Raw genomic sequence first — 19046 nt, 5'->3', positions numbered from 1 at the left:
CCAATTCAAGAAGGCTATGAGGTACCTTGTGGAAAAAGTACATGTTAGATAAGCTTTGTGCTTAAGCATTAGTTACAGTGCTATTGGCTGTGACTCACTGTTAACAAATCAATAATACATACTAAATAAGACAAACAGAAACACACGTAAAATAAGGTTACCATTGATCAGTTGAAAATATGACCAGAGGCTTGTAGAAACTTAGGAATAAAGATTCAGTATTCATTAACAGTGTTCATAGCAACTTTATAGACTATCACAACTATTGTTACGTGTACTAACTCTAAATATAGAGCATTTTTGGGGCTGGGGCTGAAGCTCAGGGGTAGAGCGCCTGCCTCACAGGTGTGAGGCACTGGGTTCGATCCTCAGCACCACATAAAAATAAATAAATAAAGGGTCTGGGGTTGTGGCTCAGGGGTAGAGTGCTCTCCTAGTACGTGCGAGCTGCTGGGTTTGATCCTTAGCACCACATAAAAATAAAGGCATTGTGTCCAACTACAACTAAAAAAAAAATTAAAAAAAAAATAAATAAAAGATATTGTGTCCATCTACAACTAAAAAAAATTAAAAAAAAATAGGGAATGAGAGATCATTTTCCCCAAATTCAGAAATAGTCCCAGGTTTCTCAATGGGATAACTGCAAGGACTGTTGATGGAGTTCATTCATAGACTAAAAACAGTAGAATAACACAATGCACAAAGAAAATGCATATTACATCACCAGTGACAAAGATCAAGTGGTTGCACCATAGTATGTGCATACACTGGGGCATGCAAGATGATACAATGGATAAGAGACTATAACAACAGTCATTTTTATTATTGTAATCTCATCTTTTATAAGGTCACTATATTGGCCGCACCACTTTGCAGTCTCATCAGCAACATATGAGTGTGGCTTTTTCCTCACATCCAGGCCAAGACTTCTTACTGTTTGTATTCTTAATAGCTACCATTCTGACTAGAGTGTCATCTCATTTTATTTAAAAACTTAGTAATAGTACAATGATATATATACATAAATTTATATTGGCAGTGCCTGCTGCAATTGTATTTGATGACCAAAAAAATGTTGGGAAATCAACACTGTAAAGATCAGAGTCAGTAGCAGAAAAAAGCAACTCTAGAGATACATAGCCTGCCATTAGGTACAGGGCTGGTGACTTTGAGGATGCAGTGGGAACTCTAAAGATAAAGTTGAGTTCTACTTTGGCTCTGCTCTCAATCAATCATAATGATTCTCACAAAGAACCTGCAATCATCAACTTCTATGAGAAATTAGCCAGTTATAGCATTAGTAGAGAGAAATCTGAAAATTTTATGACTTAGAAAATAAAATATATACTTGGGCGGCTGAGGCAGGAGGATTGCAAGTTTGAAGCTAACCTGGACAACTCACTGAGATTATCTGAAAATAAAAATTTAAAAAGGCTAGGGATGTAGTTCAATGGTAGAGTGCTTGCCTAGCATGAATGAGGCTTGGGTTCAATCCCTACTATGGCAAAAGAAAAAAAAGAGGCGAGGGAGAAAGATGTAATAGCTGGTAAGTTCAACCACTGTTTGATGTTCCCTGGAACCTTAGGGCTAAAGGCATACCCTAACAGAGCAACCGACTAAACAGAGACCATTACTTCCCAAACGGGAAGGTTCTATGGCATCTCATAAGATATCCTGAACTGTTGGCACTACATTATGTACTTACATGGCATTGTATTTGTGTATGTGTGTGTGTGTGTGTGTGTGTGTACACACAAACACTTTCAAGTACTCAGCAAAAAAAGAAAAAGGGAAAATATAACAACAGTGTTGGCAATCTGTCTACCATTCTACCCAAGTCAATTCCCAGGGGGCAGTCTCAGTTCCCTAGTGTGTTTTACAGTCTGAGTGGTTCAGTGTGTGGCTAATAATTGACATGACATATTATTCATTTATCACCACAAAATCCCAAATAACTACTTCATCTGATGCTCAAGGGAAGAAGCAGGAATATTTCATCCATAAAGGAAAAACGAGCTGCATTTGATTTACGTAGAGAAACTGAAGTCTATTTCCATGTATGTCTGAGTTTGCTGGGATGAACCCAACAACTATGTAAACCATTAAGCTCTAATTAAAAAAAAAGAAAAAAAGAGATGGGCAAGCTCTAGAGTATTCACTTTCTAAGGGTACTTCAAAGGCAATTTCTGACAATGCTTGATTTTTTACAGTAAACACTCACTGTTGAACCAAACACCCAAATAAAGTAAGGCTTTATTTTGTCCAAGGATCTGTAACTAAACCTATTTCCAAGAGGTGACATAAGTTGAAATTTGTTAATATATACTTTTATGGTACTTCATATTGACTGAAATGTTTTCATATCAACTGTGCTATTTAATATATAAAGTAGCCAAGCAAAAAAGACCAAACACTGTGGTCTCATTACAGAGACTGCATTCAATAATGGAAAGAATAAGAGTTCTCGAATAGACAATTTTGGTTCAAATCCCAGGCAAACTGTTCAACTTTTTAAAGCCTTAGTAAATAGTACACACTCATCATAATCTTTAAGAATGAGTTATTATGTATTCTACATATGTACAGCACTCAGTTTTCTTCCATCATTCCACAGGAAGCAGGGCTGCAAGTTCATATACCTAATCTGACTAATAATATGCTCAACACATAAAACATCATTCAACTCCCAGTTCCATGCTTACAAGTTTAAGGATCCAACTCAGAATGTCCTTTAAAAAACTGTGCAAAAACTATGCTAAAGTTTCTTTTCAAGTAAATTTATAAAAAGCCATTATCCTCAAGACACACCATGTATGTGCGTATGTATTACCACGCAAAGGCTCTGAGAAATCATGCAATTAAGAAATCTAGCTGAATACATTTAGACTAGCATTCCCAAAAGTACATTAAATGGATTTATTTGCATAATTACCACAAACATCCAAGGACCTAACATTCTCCTGAACAAACTTTTGGAAATAGTGGTTTTGATAAAATCATATGTAACAAAAACATTAACAATACTACTAATGATCTATCCTTTAAATATTCCTGTATTATTCTTTTGCAGCCTGCCTTGAGTTTCAAAATGGTCTCCTGGGATTTAATCCAAGGGTGCTTAACCTCTGTGCCACATCACCAGTCCTTTTATTTCTATTTTTTATTTAGAGACAGAGTCTTGCTGAGTTGTATAGGGCCTTTGCTGAGCTGCTCAGGCTGGCTTTGAACTCAGGATCCTCCTGCCTTAGCCTCCTGAGCCGCTGAGATTACAGGCGTGAGCTATTCCACCAGAGTTCTAGTGTCAAACTCAAATCAACTTATTTAGGTTGCTAGGATATTTTAATTCTCAGATTTAGAATAAGTTTGTCATAAGGTTTTCAAGAAGTGCCTATCATAAAGTTATGCAGTGGGGAAGAAAAGGTAGGGAAGGGTATCTGTAACTTTGTTACAAAACTGAATTGTATGAGGCATTTTATTCCACAAATAAAGTCTCCAAGAATGGTACATATTTAATAAAAAAAATCTGTTACTACCCTGATCTCCTGATTACAGCAGAAAGTAAGAGAGCCACAATGGAGCTAAGTAAAGTAGCTATATACTATAACCACAAAAATTAGGAATCATTTTTTTTTTCTCTGAAAACCAAGAAATCAGGCATTCTGTCACAAGAAAAAAAGAAAGCCAACACAATTATTAGCATTTGGGCAATCCTGACGTCCTTGGTGTGATTAAATACTTGGAAAAAATGTCCAACTAGATTTCTTCAGAATCTTTGTTTAAGATGTCAAAATACTGTAATTCTTCCAAACTTTTTAAGTAGTTGTGACATCTGGAGCTCTATATGTGTATAGATTTTATATAACCTACATCTAGAAAAATCACTTTTCACGGGTTCTTTTAAAAATAAACTGAAATAGAATTTAAAACACAAGTTGCTGTTTCTCGAATCAAAAAGTTTTTCTTACATTTTCCCAAGCATCTCTAATACTTGTATTTGAAATGAATTATTAAAGAGAAATCATGGCCTAAGACAACATTTAGTATGTATTCTGGCAGACGACTGGAATACATTTAGGAAAGGAGCCTGCTATAATGAAAAGAGTAAGCTTGTGATTACATGCACAGTGTTGATTAACAGGAGGATGCTTTGACTAAAAGCTTCAAGCTTCCATGTTTTTCTGAGGAAAATGCACGGAACCTAGAAGCGTCTAGTAGTTCAATAAATCAGTGCTGTGAACCACAAAACCTAGTTGAATAAAATACCAGTGAGCAGTTGGGTCACTAACAGCAGCCAAGGAAAGGAACGAAGAGCGACCATTACCGCCCAAGATATCAAGGCTACCAGGAATGTCATCTTGACATTTAGGTGTTTCCGTTTTGAGGAACCAGATCTCAAGAACCACTAAATCACGACCGCAGCCTCGCCAGGCCCCACAGAGAACTATCAGGATGCTCACCTGCCGGGTGACAAGGCACACGCATAACGGGACTTGCCCCTCTGAGCCTTTTTTTTTTTTTTTTTTTGCAACCACCACCATCTCTTCCCATCCAGCTGCATCTAACCAAGAGCAAGAACCGAGGACGGAGAAGATGGTGCCATGAGGAAAGCACGCCCGTTATCCAAAGCAACCTCCTCCTTCTCCATTCCAGAGGATGTAAAGCTGCACCTCTCCTAAGCTTCAGATTTCTAGTGCAGAGTCTGCAATACTCAAATTTCCAATTGTATTTTAGCACAAGTAACTTCCCCGCCCCTCACCTTCACGAAAGCAATCGGGGTTGTGGTACCTTCGATATCTAACAAGATCACAGTGACTTCAGCGGGCACCGAAAACACGACCATTTCCCTCCCAGATGTTACCACGGAAATCGGAATGCTGGTAGGGAGGGTGGAGGGTGGCGCCGGCTGCGCCTCAAGACAGTCTCGGGCTTCCGAGAGCCCCGCAGCAACCTCGGAGGTGGCGACCTCGTGGGGTCTGAAGCAAGCAGGAAAGGATACCTCCGCGGACTAGCAAGTGGAGAGGACCGCCGTCCAGGGGTCAGAACTAAACGAGGCAGCGAAGCAGGCCGAGACCACGTGGGCACGAAAAGGGGCGGTTCTCGTGGGTTCCTAGAGGCGGGGAGGAAATGGCGGCAGCTCCGATTGGCCGCCAGCCTGCCTCGAACGGGATCCGTCAAAATGGGCCTCGCGTGGGCGGGAACAAAGAAGCGAACGCGGGAGCCGCGCGCGCGCCCTCCGCAGACTGGTAGAACGAGTGGGAGAGGCCTGGGGCACGTGCAGACAGGAGCCCCGCGAGTGGCGCGCCGGGGATGTGAGTGCCCCTTGCCCTCTACTGCACCCAGCCCCCACCCCGCCCACTGCCTCTGCTCTTGCATATCTACAGTGATTTGACCAGACCCCACCCCTCCTCGGGTCCTCAGCTAGCCACTGAGGCAGTGCTGGACCCCGGCTGCGGCCGAGCAGCGGGAGAGATCCGCCGCGTCGTGTGGCCTGGGCACCTGAGGTGGTAGCGGAAGAGGCGCTGGTGTTGCGCCGCCGCCCAGAGGGGCCGCCGCGCGCGCCCTTCCTGTTCGGCTTGTTCCAGCCAGCGCGAGAACGAAACACGCGTGCGCGCGGTGGGCGAGCGCGCTCGCCGCCTCAGCCGCCAGCGCCGGGCGCAGTCCGCCTTTTTCCGGAGCAGTCCGGCCCCGGCGCTAGTCGATAGGAGCAGCCGCCGCAGCAGCTCCGCACAGGGGGACCGAGGGCGCAAAAAGGCAGGTTGATGGTTCTTTGGTAGGAGTGGGCCGGACCAGACGCCAGAGACAAAAGGCTCTCAAGGCAAGAAGGACTGTGGCCCCGCGACGGCGCTGCTCGGGATTTCTGACCCCCAGGACTTTTCGCCCCTTTATTTTTCTCATCTGATTCTTCTCTTATCCCAAGCCCGCGTCCCCTCCCTCGTTCCTCACCGGGAGGGCCGCGATGGAGGTCCCGCCCCGGCTTTCCCATGTGCCGCCGCCATTGTTCCCCTCCGCTCCCGCTACTTTAGCCTCCCGTAGCATTTCCCATTGGCGGCCGAGGGCGCCACGGCAGCTCGCCCCACTCCTCCCTTCCCTCGCTGCCGGCTCCGCCCGGCAGGGGGCGCGCCGGACCCAGCGCCACGTCACCGCCCAGCAGCCCTCCCGATTGGCGGGCGGGGCGGCTATAAAGGGAGGGCGCAGGCGGCGCCCGGATCTCTTCCGCCGCCATTTTAAATCCAGCTCCATACAACGCTCCGCCGCCGCTGCTGCCGGGACCAGGACTGCGCGCCAGCACCCCACTGCCGACAGCTCCGCCACTATGGAGGACATGAACGAGTACAGCAACATAGAAGAATTCGCAGAGGGATCCAAGATCAACGCGAGCAAGAATCAGCAGGATGACGGGTACCGCACGCTTCTCTCCTCCCCTCCCCCAGCGCGCCGCACGCGCCCTTCGTCCCTCGGGAGCCGCGTGCTGCCCCCATTCTTGCCCCGAGTCGATTCTCCGCGTGCCCACTGGGCCCCAGTAGCTGGGAGGGAAGAGGAAAGTAAGACGGCGAGGATGACTCGAGAGGCCCACGGAGGGTGGGGGAAGGGCAGAGGGGTTGGAGGAGGAGGGCGGCTGCTTCGGAGTTCCGAGTGCGCAGGCGCCTCTGGGGGCCGGGGGGGAGGGGCCGGCCTAGCTGCACCACATGCTGCAGCTGCCGCCGCCTCTTCATTGTCTTTTACTGCCCCTCGCAGCTTTTCCGGAGCCAGTTAAGAAACTCTTGATTTTGGCGCTAATAGATGAGTGGCATTTGAGTTCTTAGGTAGGATGTTTGCGTGACAGCTGAGAACTAGAGTTAATGAAAGTTGTGAGTGAGTGATCTGTTCAGGAAGTTGGATTTTCGGAGCTTGAGGAATCTGGCAGAACCTTGGCCACATTTTAAACTTTGCATTACACCGTGTGGAAAGTAATCTGTTTGGGTGCCCTAGATGCAATTTCGAGATTTTTGTGGTCAGTTGTTCGTGTCTGCAAAAGTAGAATAAGTTGCTTGAAGTTAGTGTAAATTTTCTTATGCTTATTTCACAATTTGATTAATTTCCAGGAGTGAAGCAGTCATTTAAGTTACTGCTAAACTTAAAATAACTTTTATTTCTAGTAAAATGTTTATTGGAGGCTTGAGCTGGGATACGAGCAAGAAAGATCTGACTGAATATTTGTCTCGATTTGGGGAAGTTGTAGACTGTACGATTAAAACAGATCCAGTCACTGGAAGATCAAGAGGATTTGGATTTGTGCTTTTTAAAGATGCTGCTAGTGTTGATAAGGTAGGAATGTGTTCTGCACTGTGCCTCTTTTGGTGTCCCCCCCCCCCAGTTTTTATGGGGTTTAATTGCTGTCAACAAATTTGTCTTCTAGGTTTTGGAACTGAAAGAACACAAACTGGATGGCAAATTGATAGACCCCAAAAGGGCCAAAGCTTTGAAAGGGAAAGAACCCCCTAAAAAGGTTTTTGTGGGTGGATTGAGCCCAGATACTTCTGAAGAACAAATTAAAGAATATTTTGGAGCCTTTGGAGAGGTGCGCTGATATTTACAAGTATCTTGTATTGGTTGTGTTCATAAATGTTTATCCTTGGTTAAGTTTGTATAGGACCACTTAATATTTTTCATGAAGACAGAATTATGTCACTGTTCAACTGCCTTCCAGTGACTGTAAATTAATTGTTGCTTTCTGTGCTGTAACGAAAACCAATATCTAATTTCTTTTGCACAAAACCCAGATAATTTGATGTGATCAGTGTATGGACTGGGTACAAAAGGCTATTAAAAGGTAATTTACTGTTAATGTTCCATATATAGCAACTCTTTTTTAAGGCTAATGATAAAATAATGATGTCTTTTAGGAAATTACCTGGTGTTCTGAGACAGTTTGGTAGCTTTTTACTATTATTGGATGATCTTGAACATGCCTCTTCATTGCAGATTGAAAATATTGAACTTCCCATGGATACAAAAACAAACGAAAGAAGGGGATTTTGTTTTATCACATATACAGATGAAGAGCCAGTAAAGAAATTGTTAGAAAGCAGATATCATCAAATTGGTTCTGGGAAGGTAAAGTTATTGAAATATATTGAATGTAAATTTGAGGACTTTTAAAAAAAGTAACAAATTTGAGAAGAGTAAAATGCTTTAATGTTAAAACTTCAGTAAAATTCTGTATATATTTTTTTTTTTTTGGAATTTGTTTATAGTGTGAAATCAAAGTTGCACAGCCCAAAGAGGTATATAGGCAGCAACAGCAACAACAAAAAGGAGGAAGAGGTGCTGCAGCTGGTGGGAGAGGTGGTACCAGGGGTCGTGGCCGAGGTGAGAATTCTTGGGTAATGATTCCAGGGTTTAAGTTATATGCTACTAAGTAAGACTAAGCCCAGAAAGAGCAAAGTTGAATTAATTTTAAAGCTATTCCAACAACGAAAAAAATGACAAGTTGAGGGAAAGGGGGTTGCTTTTTTATTTAAATTAGCTTAGCTGGTTTCATCTGTTTAAGAATGGCCACTTTTGACAAATAGTGTCATCACTTGTAGAGAAATAGTATTACTTGACAAAACTTGGTGTGATAGGTTTTCTCAGAAGTTCTTAAGGTTGACCTAATATCTTAACCTTCAGTGGAAAAGATAACTGATTATTCATTATATTTAGAAACTCGATACTGGCACAATTGGACTTTCTGCCCCCTAATAACAGTAAAAACATTCTATCCAGTAAATAACAATATTTGGTCCATTCTGCCTTCTAAAATTTGCAGAGCAGGGGACAAGAACGCATCATTTTGTGTTAGAATTGGGGGTCAGAAGTGGTTTCCTAACAATCATTGTGCATTGTTTCAGGTCAGGGCCAAAACTGGAACCAAGGATTTAATAACTATTATGATCAAGGATATGGAAATTACAATAGTGCCTATGGTGGTGATCAGAACTATAGTGGCTATGGCGGATATGATTATACTGGGTATAACTATGGGAACTATGGATATGGACAGGGATATGCAGACTACAGTGGTAAGAATATTTAACTTAATTTCATAAACCAATGGTATTGAAATTCAGTATTGAAGTACATTCCCATTCTGAAATTGTTTGTGTATGGGGTTTTCCATCTATTTTTTAATATTTGGAGTTGTTTCTGTGAGGTATATTATGATCATGAGGAGATTATAGTAATAGATCATGGTGATTTGGAAAAGTACTAGGATATATGATTTATGACTACTGGCCAGTAAGATTATTTTCATATTTAGCATGCAAAGTTTTACACATTTGAAAGCTTTTTAATGTTTGTGAAGAGACCATTGTATAAAAAACTTAGCCAAATTTGTATCTTTTCCAAATAGGTCAACAGAGCACTTACGGCAAGGCTTCTCGAGGGGGTGGCAATCACCAAAATAATTACCAGCCATACTAGAGGAGGACATTGGAGAAAACAGGTGTGTATAAGAGTATAAGAAACCAGTGGAAATGTCTAATTTAATTTAAAGATCAATAGACAAATGAAAACTAAGTAAAAACAACATTATGTAGCCTGTTTTTACTAAATTGTTAATTGCTTTATGAGCCTGTTTTGCCTAAAGTGTCTATAGATCTTTAACTTTAAAGTCTTATCTCACTTTTTTTAGTATTACAGAAAAACTTAAGAGTTTTTCTGTTTGTGTACCAGGAGGTCTAGAGGAATAATTAAACTTTTTTAGAACTATTAACAGGTAAAGTACTGAAATGGGTACAACTTAAGGAAAACAAGAATGTTATCTTCTAACTCTGACATTATACCTTGTTTGTACCCGCCAGCGGGAACTTCATTGCAGGCCGTGTGTCACCCTGACCACGTCTATCTCTGGGGGTCGCACGTTGCGGGCAGAGCGCAAGGCATACACCAGAAAACGCTGTCCTGTGGTATGGTCTCTTCCAACTTCATGTACCAGCGTAAAGATTAAAGTGGAAAACTTCAGACTTTGGCTTCTTTTTTTTAATCTTTTTGGAGATTAAGTGTCTAAACTTAACTTAAATGGTTTTTTACAGGAGTTAAAGTACATAAATGCCTTTTTACAGCTTAATCATTTTGGTCTTCTGTTTAGTGTTGTATTTCAATTGTGGAGCCTCATTTTAAGTGTTCATTCTTTAAGATTTAATGCTTGCTTTTTCTTTTTATAGCTAATAGTGAAATCTACAAACCAAAACAAGAACTTTTAAATCTGGGATATAAGTTAAAGATCATATGCACAAAGCAATCTGTTTTCTTGTGATATAATGAGCCTATTGGAAATTCACATTTGTGGTAGCATTTTATTTGGCTTACTAGAGATGCTTCTAGTAGGCCTTAAGTTCAACCTTTGAATATGGGAAGATAGTGTTCCCAGATTCTTCTCTGAACAGATTTGAATTTAATAATATCATTTGGGAACTCCAGGGTGAGTTTATCAATTTCCCAAGCTGCATTTTGCCAATAAATATGCATGTGATCTTTAATAATTTGAAGAAAAGAATAAAGTGAGGACTTAAAAACAATTCATGAAAGTGGACCTTTGAAAGCTTGTGACAGTGGCACAAATCTAATTGCTCTTTTGTTTTTGCTTTTAGGAGATGCTAAAGAAACCCATCTTGCAGGACGACATTGAAGACTGATCTTCTGTTGATCTAAGATGATTATTTTGTAAAAGACTTTCTAGTGTACAAGACACAACTACTGTGTCCAACTGTATATAGCCGCCAATTAGTTTTCTTTGTTTTTACTTTGTCCTTTGCTATCTGTGTTATGACTCAATGTGGATTTGTGTTTATACAAATTTTATTTGTATGATTTCATGTTAAACCTCAAATAAATGCTTCCTTATGTGATTGTTTTTCTGCGTCAGGTACTACATAGCTCTGTAAATGTGTAATTTTAAATAAGCAATAATTATGGCACCATTTATTTTGTAGGGTATACTGTCCACAGGGAGAAACCATGGTCCTTTATAAATAACCACAATGTCACCCATTTTTGTAGTAATCTGAGGATTACTAATTTCCCCATCAACTGAGGTTTCCATCCTTTCTCTGGATAGCTAGGGACGCCAGTCTCAAACCTAGTCCTAGTAGACCATGTTTTCGCTAGATTTTACATGGGATTTAACTCAGTGGTGTAGAGTGCGTGCCTAGCATCTGGGATCTATACCCAGTACTACAAATAAAAAGTTTGGCTAAAAGATTACAATTGAAGGTAATGGCAGAATAATTAAAAATTGGTCACAGCCCCCACCACACTGAAGTATTTTTGCTGGCAATCTTCGGAAGCTATATTAGGTATTAGGAATGTGGTCTTTATTAGTAGTGCTAGTAAATCTCACTTTTAGGGCAATTAGTGCATGAAATGCTTAGGTTAATATTGGTCTTAAGTGTGATGGTCATTAGTCCTGGTGCATTGGAAGTTTTTATACTTAGGTTTTGAAAGATTCCTGGGCAGACAAACTTTGAATTTTACATTGGACTTAGGGAACCCTGTTCCCATGGTTCCTTCCATGTTAGGGCTGGCATATATGTTCACATACAGATTAATTGGTCTAACACTAAACCAGTGTTTTTTTTAGGCCAGTACCCTCCCCTTTTTTAAACATTGGATGTGTGCAACTTTTGTTCCAACAATATTTGTACTTGCTGAGCTGACTCATGATGTCTTGGCCTTGTTTTGGTACGGCCAAGTATCAAGGTTGGCTATTGAAAGGGAATATTTATTCTTTCAATATGCAATTTTAGGAAAGGGAGATAAATTTCAAGTTTTGTTGTAAGGTATGGAATATAGAGTAGTGGATCCTGTATATTCAGATTTATGATTAGGTGTCAAGTTGGCATTGAGATTGTCCTACTCCCTGATCAAACTGAATAAAAGCTTTTTAAACAAAATACAAACTCTTCAATTAAGTCTTGATATGTATGATTTTGAGAATCTACACTACGTAATTTACGTGGTTTATCAAGAATCTGAAGGGGAAATGAGAAGGTACTTTTTTACTTGGGCTTTGGAGTTGAGATTTTAATTCGGTCCTTAAGGTCTATTAGTTCACCGGATAGTTTTATTCTAGCTGGATATGATGGTGCATCTGCTATCCAGCTGTGTGAGAGGCTACCATAGGAGGATTTTGAGACCAACCTCAGCAATTTGATTTTTAGGTCTTAAGAGGGGGTTGGAACTTAGTTCTATGGTAATGCCCCTGGATTAAATCTCCAGTAGTGCAAAATGACAAAAATCTATTCAGAACTAAACCAAGTTTGAATAACTAGGGGGGTGGGGGTAAAACTGAAATTGAAGTAACCTGTGATAACCCACACAGTTAAATATAACTTTCTGAATTGTTCCAAGTTCTGTGTTAGTTGTTAAGCAGAATATCTTGTTAGCAACTTAATATTCCAGTCTTAAAGCCATTTTAATAATTTAAGATATTAGAGTTTGGGAATACTAATGTGGATAAGCAAGGCCTCTGCCCACCCACCCATCACTATTCAGTGCATCATTTCATGATAGTGGCAGAGGTCTTTTTCTAATCTTCATAAAACTTAAGGGCATTTCTTTAATCATTAACCACTTAATTATTAAGATTTAATTGGTTGTAATTAAAGTAACACATATAAGCAATTTTTACTTAAAAGTTATGTGAATGTATTATACACCATCAAATTGATTTTAGTCTTTGAGCAAAATTAAAAAATGTAATTCTCTGAAAATCTCCCAAACTTCAGCTTCATAGGCTTGTCATCTATTCTACTATGGCCTCAACATTTTGTGCAAAAGCAACATTAAAAAAAAAACAAAAAACAAAAAAAAAAAACGGGGTTGGGGTTATGGCTCAGCCATAGAGCGCTTGCCTTGCATGTGCAAGGCCATGAGTTTGATCCTCAGCACCACATAAAAGTAAATAAAATAAAAATATTTTAAAAAATTTCTTGGGAAAAGACCCCCAATTCTTTGAATAAGTATTGCTTTAAAATGGTCAGCTTGAGTGAAATTTCCACAAGATTTGGTTCAGAGGCTTGAGTTGGAATTGCTTACTATGTGTGAGGCACTGAGTTCAAACATTAGCACCACATTAAAAAAATAATAAAGGCATTGTGTCCATCTATAACTAAACATTTTTAAAAAACTTGGTTCAATAGGAAAAAATACACTTTGACTTCTCAACTGCTACTTTATATACACCATAGAAAAGGATATAGTGGTGTTCTGATCATTACAGGACAATGTTAAACACTAAACATTGTGAGGACTTTTGTGCTGTTAAGTGGCAATTTCATTTTGTTTTACCTACCTACCAGTATCTATCTGTGAGGATGGCATATTGATTTTAGGGATGAGATGGAGGGTGTATTTTTTAAAAGTTTGTACAATAGTCTCTTGTTCAAATCTAGAAATTTCAAATGAAATGTTCCAAGATTTTTCTCAAAGAGCAAAGCAAGTTAAAAATGTTAGAAACACTACTATAGACCAAATTTTCTCTTTGTCAATTTACTTTTGAGAATCTGACCAAAAAAAATTGTATAAGTGAAAAAAATATTTTAAATTTAGTTTCAGGGAAACTGTAGACATCTCTAAAAGCCAGCTGGTTTAAAAGGGTATAGAACTGTTGGCTTTTATTCCTTTTTAAAAAAGGGTAGAAGACTGTTGGTAACTGACTAAAATTACTGAATTTGGTGAGGTTGCACAAAGTAGATGCTCTGTACTTGATTATTTAGTTGGCTGATAAACACACACATGAATGATTGACTGTAGGCAATAGGATGGTCAACCCTACCACCGAAGGTCCTCAAAACCATGAAGCCCTGATTTTCAAGTTGGGAGATTTCAGATTATATTTTTGAATTTATTAAACTCCTATTAAACAATGAGGTATATCTAAGTCCAAGATTTTCAGCTGAAGAGTTTACCACTTCTGGGAATGCCCTTTTTAAGCATTATAATTGGTCAGTGATGTTTAATATGCTTGGTTTCTGAGATCTTTTGTAGGAAAACAGCATTGTATATCAATGGGTCCATTCCTTTATTGAGATGAGCCTGGATAATATGGAGCAACTACTTGTTCTCATGAAAGATCAGTCCTGTGAGATTCACTGATTAATATTTAGATTGCTCTTGAACCTCAGACACTCAGGGCAAGAATGTGAATAGTAAGGGGGTGGGTAAGTGATAGTTATTTTCTCCCTATAGATGATATTTTGAATGGTTTGTTGTATATATTGCTTTGCCTATGTGATGACATTAATCAGGTGTATACCTCTCAATCAGAACTTAGTTTGATAATCAGAAGCATACTAGCCAAAATCAAAGAAATAATACTTGTTAGCCTGTGCAGATTTTTCTTATGTGATTTCTACCACACTTCTAAAATACTGAAAATGAGTCCAAAAATTTTATTACTATTAAGAATTTTTAGAACTATGCTTACCACAATTTTGGGAATATGGAAAAGGAACTTTTGAATAAATATTTCTTTTAATAATCTGAAAAAGTGTATTTTAAAATACTTGGGGTATGGGATTGTTATGATTTTTAAAAATCATATATTTCAATGACATATCAAAACCTCAAGTCAAAAACTTTTATCTCATTTAATGTACATCTATTTTTTCAATACTTATTCCTTATAATGCATGTACACATAGGTCTAGAGTTTGTCAAAATTAAGACTGCACCTATAATTCCAGCCACTCATGAGGGATCAGTGGGAGGATCTTGTGTTCTGGGCAACACAGACCCTATTTCAAAGAAACAAAAATGAGCCTGGTGGCTCAGGAGGCTAGGAAGATTGCAATTTCAAAAGCCAGCTTCAGCATTTTAACAAGGCCCTAAGCAACTTAGCAAGACCCTGTCTCTAAATAAAATATGAAAATAGGCTGGAGTTGTGGCTCAGTGGTTAAGCATGTGAACATTCAATCCCCAGAACAAGGGGTGGGGGAAGTTGGGGGAATTATGTGTTCTTTTAATAAACAAGTGGAGATTCTTAAACAGGAAAAATACAGACATTACCGTTTTATTGACTAACAGTTTTGGAAAAGTATGCAAACTTCTAGTATAATTTAAAAACAAAGACTGTGGTTAATTATTAACTTCTTTTGTTGCCAGGAGAAAGGAAAAAAAAGCATTATATAAAAATGTCAAAAGTTCTCAGAATTATTTTAGAAAACAGAAACCATTCCAAAGATTATATTAATAGGGTACAGTGGTGCATGCCTTTAATCCCAGTTACTCAGGAGGTTAAGGCTGAAATTCAAGGCCAGCTTCAGCAACTTAGTGAGATCCTGTCTCACCTTTTATTTTGGGTTCAATTTCCAGTAAGAAAATAATCATACCATATTTTTGTATTGATCATTACATATTCATATGCATTATCACAGTCCATTAGTGTAAGTGAGTGTATACGAATGTGTACATGAATACCTATGTAAAACAAAAGGCATTTACTTTATCATCTCCTCTGGCCTTTGCTGAGGCTGGCTTTGAACAGATTCAGCCTCTGGAGCCACTAGGATTATAGGCATGCGCCTGGCAGCATTTACTTTTATCGTGTACATTCTTGCTTTTGCTTACAACTGTGGCCTAGGTAATTCAAAATAATACTTCTGAAAACAATTAAGAAGAAGGGTGAAGTATTTTTTTTTTTTAAACTGGAAAGCACTAGAGAACTAAAAAGATGAGAAATTCGCCTGACAAAAACCTAGAAGCTCAAAACCCAGATAAGCCTAGAACTTTTGATGACCCTATAAGGACAAATGACACAGAAGTAAAAAAAATGTAGATTCAACTCTAGATGGAGTCTCTGATGCCATTATTATCCCATTAAAGGGGTCTACAGAGCCACATGCTAAAGGGATTACCCAGTTTCCTTACCTAAATAATTAAGAGAATTTCAATCACAGAACTAAGGTGAGAATAGTCAAGGCCTTAGTTGCCTGTCAGAAGTAAATGAAAATCATTTCTTAAAGAAGGTACTATCTTAGTTGAGGCTGATATAATAAAATACCATAAGCTACGTAGGTTAAATAAATTTGTTTATTACAATTCTGGGATATAGAATGAGATCAGGGTACTGGCATGATCAGGTGAGGGCTGCCTTGGCTTTTAGACAGCTTTTTCGGTATATATAAGGTAGAGGAGTGGGGTAGGCAGGGGAAAACAAAAGATCAAGCACCCTCTGGTCTCTTATAAGGGAACTATTCCCATCATGAGCAATCTACCTTCATGACCTCATCAAAACCTAACTACCTACCAAAGGACTCATTACATTGGGATTAGGATTTCAGTAAATCAATTTTGGGTGGATACATTCAGTTCATAACAAGTACTGCTATAATTCTGATTTTATGTGTGTCCCCCAATAGTTTGTATGTTAAGAAGTTGGTCCTCAGTGTGGCAATGTTGGGAAGTGGAAGAAACTAAGAGGTGGTGTTCAGTGCAAGATAATTAGATCCTTGGAGATGCTGTCCTCACAAGGGATTAATGTTAATTCTTAAGGGACCCCAATTAATTCCCTCAAGGGTGAGTTATAAAAGATTAAGACTGGCCCTTCCCTAATCTCTGGTACCATGTGACCACGTGTACTCCTGCCATTTTATCTGCCATGAGGCTCTCACAGAGCTCAGCAGAAGCCAGCTCCTGTATCTCCATACAGAGCTAAATAAACCTCTTTTCTTTACATTAACCAGCTTCAGGCATTTTGCTGTAACAATGGAAAATGGGCTAACACCAGTAACAAACAAACTTCCTTCCTTCCTTCCCTGTCCTCTTTGCTGAGTGTTGAACTCAAAGCCTTGAGCATGCTGAGCATGTACTCTATCTCTGAACCAATCCAGTTGCTTTTTACATCCTTAGATTCCTGATTGTTTCTACAAATAATTTCTCAAATAGAATGGGCAACACATGATAAATAAAAAGCCATCATAGGCTGGAGGTGTAGCTGAGTGGTAGAGTGCTTACCTAGCATGTGTTGGGGTCAATTCCCAACACCACAAAAAGAAATAAATTTAATCTAAAAACTCACCACAAAACAGCACAATAAACAAATCTAGGAAGTATCAGACACACATACTTGTGTTGAAATAAAATAGATTTGAAACTCTTTTCAGATTAAAATACAAGTTTGAAAGTATCTTCAAAATATAAAAGAAACACAGTAGATGGGAGAAAAATATAAAAAAGAACTTATACAAATACAATTGCAACAAAAAACAAAAGATAAATGGGCATAGTGGCACACGCCTATAGTCCCAGCTACATGCTGAGACTGAGGCAGGAGGATCACTTCAGCACATGAGGTCAAAGCTAGTGTGGGCAAAAGAGTGAGATTCTATCTCAAAACAAAAACAAAACACAAAAAAGCAAAACATCAATGGGTTTAACAATAGATTAGAGGCAACTGAGTTATTTAAGTGAAAGAGAAATGAGAATAAAGCATCTGAACAAAACAGAAAGTAAAAAACATGAAAATTGCCATAGAGAACTAAACTTGAAAACTTATAGTTCCTAAGTTCCTCGACTGTCAATTTGATTGGACTAAGAGATGCCTAGGAAATTAGTAAAGTACACTTCTGGGTCTGTCTGAGGGTGTTGCCAGAGACAAATGACATGTGGAATAGCAAATTGAAAGGCAAGGTCCACTTAAGTGAGCTGTAGCATCCAATAAGCTGGGGGCTTGGATGGAACCAAAGTGGGAAGAGATATGTGAAATCAGCTCTGCACTAAAATCAGAATTCTGCATTGTACTTTGAGCCAGTAGTTAGTGAAGCAAAGAAGCAAGGATTAATAAATTAATAAATGCTGTGACAGGTGGCAGGCAAGGTGGCAAACACTTTGTACAGAAGCAGAGATTCTATCAGCTACACCCAGTATACAGCATTGATGCTATCAGTGTTGAAGGCAGCTGCTTGTGGGTGTAACAAGAGCAGCAGCAGCAGAAACTGGTGCCTTTATGGACCCAGTTTTGTGCTACGATTTTTTTGTTCGTGCTGAAAATTGAACCCAGGGGGCACTTTACCACTGAGCTATGTTCCTGGTCTTTCTTATTTATTTTAAGACAGGATCTTCCTAAGTTGCTGAGGGTCTAAGTTGCTGAGGCTGGCCCTGAAATTGCAATCCTCCTGCCTCAGCCTCCGAAGTCACTGGGATTATAAATGCAGCACTGCATCCAGCTGTGATGATGTTTCAAAAAAATCTTTTGTTTTTTTATTTTTTAGTTTTTGGCAGACACAACATCTTTGTTTGTATGTGGTGCTGAGGATCCAACCCGGGCTGCAAGCATGCCAGGCGAGCATGCTACCGCTTGAGCCACATCCCCAGCCCTTAAAAAAAATCTCTAAAAATATACATATATACACACACAAGCTCACACAAGCTCACACATACACACACACACACACACACACACACACACACTCTAGTTGCAGATGGACACAATACCTTTAATTAATTAATTAATTTTTGTAGTGCTGAGGATCAAACCCAGTGCTCACGCATGCTAGGCAAGCGCTCCATCCCAGCCCTGTGATGTGATTTTGAAGAGATCCTGGGTGAGAGTTCTGAAGTGTGGCTTTCTAACCTTTCCTGGGGAGCTTGAAACACTAAAATAGTCCTATTAAATTTACTTTTGGCTCAATTAAAAAAAATAACAAAAACAAAAAAATGAAGAATGAAGATAAAGACAAAATTATCTAAGAAGAAAAAGGAAGAAGAAGTCTATAAATGGATTAAGAATTAAAAAAATCTATCAACCACATAATATGTACATCTGTATGGTATTCAGATTCAAACAAATTTACCATTAAAAAAAACAACCGTGAAAATAATAAAGATTAACTAGGTGTTTGATAATATTAAAATTATTAAATTTAGGTGTGATGTAGTATTTTATTAAAGATACTGAAATTCCTCATGGACTGTCAATGATTCTAGAACTGTGCTCCTAAGTAAATAAGGTTATAGTTAAGATGAAAAGGAAAAATCAGCCTTATAACTGTTGAAGACCGTCTATTTCATCATACTTAAATCTA

General features: G+C 39.2%; 2 protein-coding genes across 6 annotated transcripts in view; one reads left to right on the top strand and one right to left on the bottom strand.

Moving 5' to 3' along the window:
• Nucleotides 1–5099, bottom strand: part of Enoph1 (enolase-phosphatase 1) — a 28197-nt gene extending 23098 nt beyond the window's left edge. The window contains exon 1 of the mRNA XM_005339322.5: nt 4757–5099. Within this exon, the coding sequence (XP_005339379.1) occupies nt 4757–4840 (84 nt within the window). The 5' untranslated portion in view covers nt 4841–5099. The remainder of the gene's footprint in view (nt 1–4756) is intronic.
• A 106-nt stretch (nt 5100–5205) lies between these two features.
• Nucleotides 5206–10871, top strand: Hnrnpdl (heterogeneous nuclear ribonucleoprotein D like). 5 transcript variants are annotated; one of them, XR_001230177.4, is made up of 9 exons: nt 5220–6399; nt 7137–7305; nt 7397–7558; nt 7963–8094; nt 8235–8349; nt 8871–9041; nt 9374–9466; nt 9825–9929; nt 10614–10871. XR_001230177.4 is itself a non-coding variant. In XM_013364754.4 (8 exons), the coding sequence occupies exons 1-7, from the start codon at nt 5957–5959 to the stop codon at nt 9442–9444; spliced, it is 1263 nt and encodes a 420-aa protein (XP_013220208.1). In that variant the 5' UTR covers nt 5220–5956; the 3' UTR covers nt 9445–9466; nt 9825–10871. The 5 variants fall into 5 exon arrangements, 4 of the variants coding, with proteins under 4 accessions (XP_040148169.1, XP_013220209.1, XP_013220208.1 ...); XM_013364754.4 differs by having other exon boundaries at nt 9825–10871; XM_005339325.5 differs by lacking the exon at nt 9825–9929 and having other exon boundaries at nt 5222–6399.
• The last annotated feature ends 8175 nt before the right edge of the window (nt 10872–19046 follow it).

This window comes from Ictidomys tridecemlineatus, chromosome 9 (genome assembly GCF_052094955.1).
Source record: "Ictidomys tridecemlineatus isolate mIctTri1 chromosome 9, mIctTri1.hap1, whole genome shotgun sequence".
Lineage (NCBI taxonomy): Eukaryota > Metazoa > Chordata > Mammalia > Rodentia > Sciuridae > Ictidomys > Ictidomys tridecemlineatus.
The sequence above is the reverse complement of the archived record's forward strand: the minus strand, read 5'-3'. Positions and strand labels throughout refer to the sequence as shown.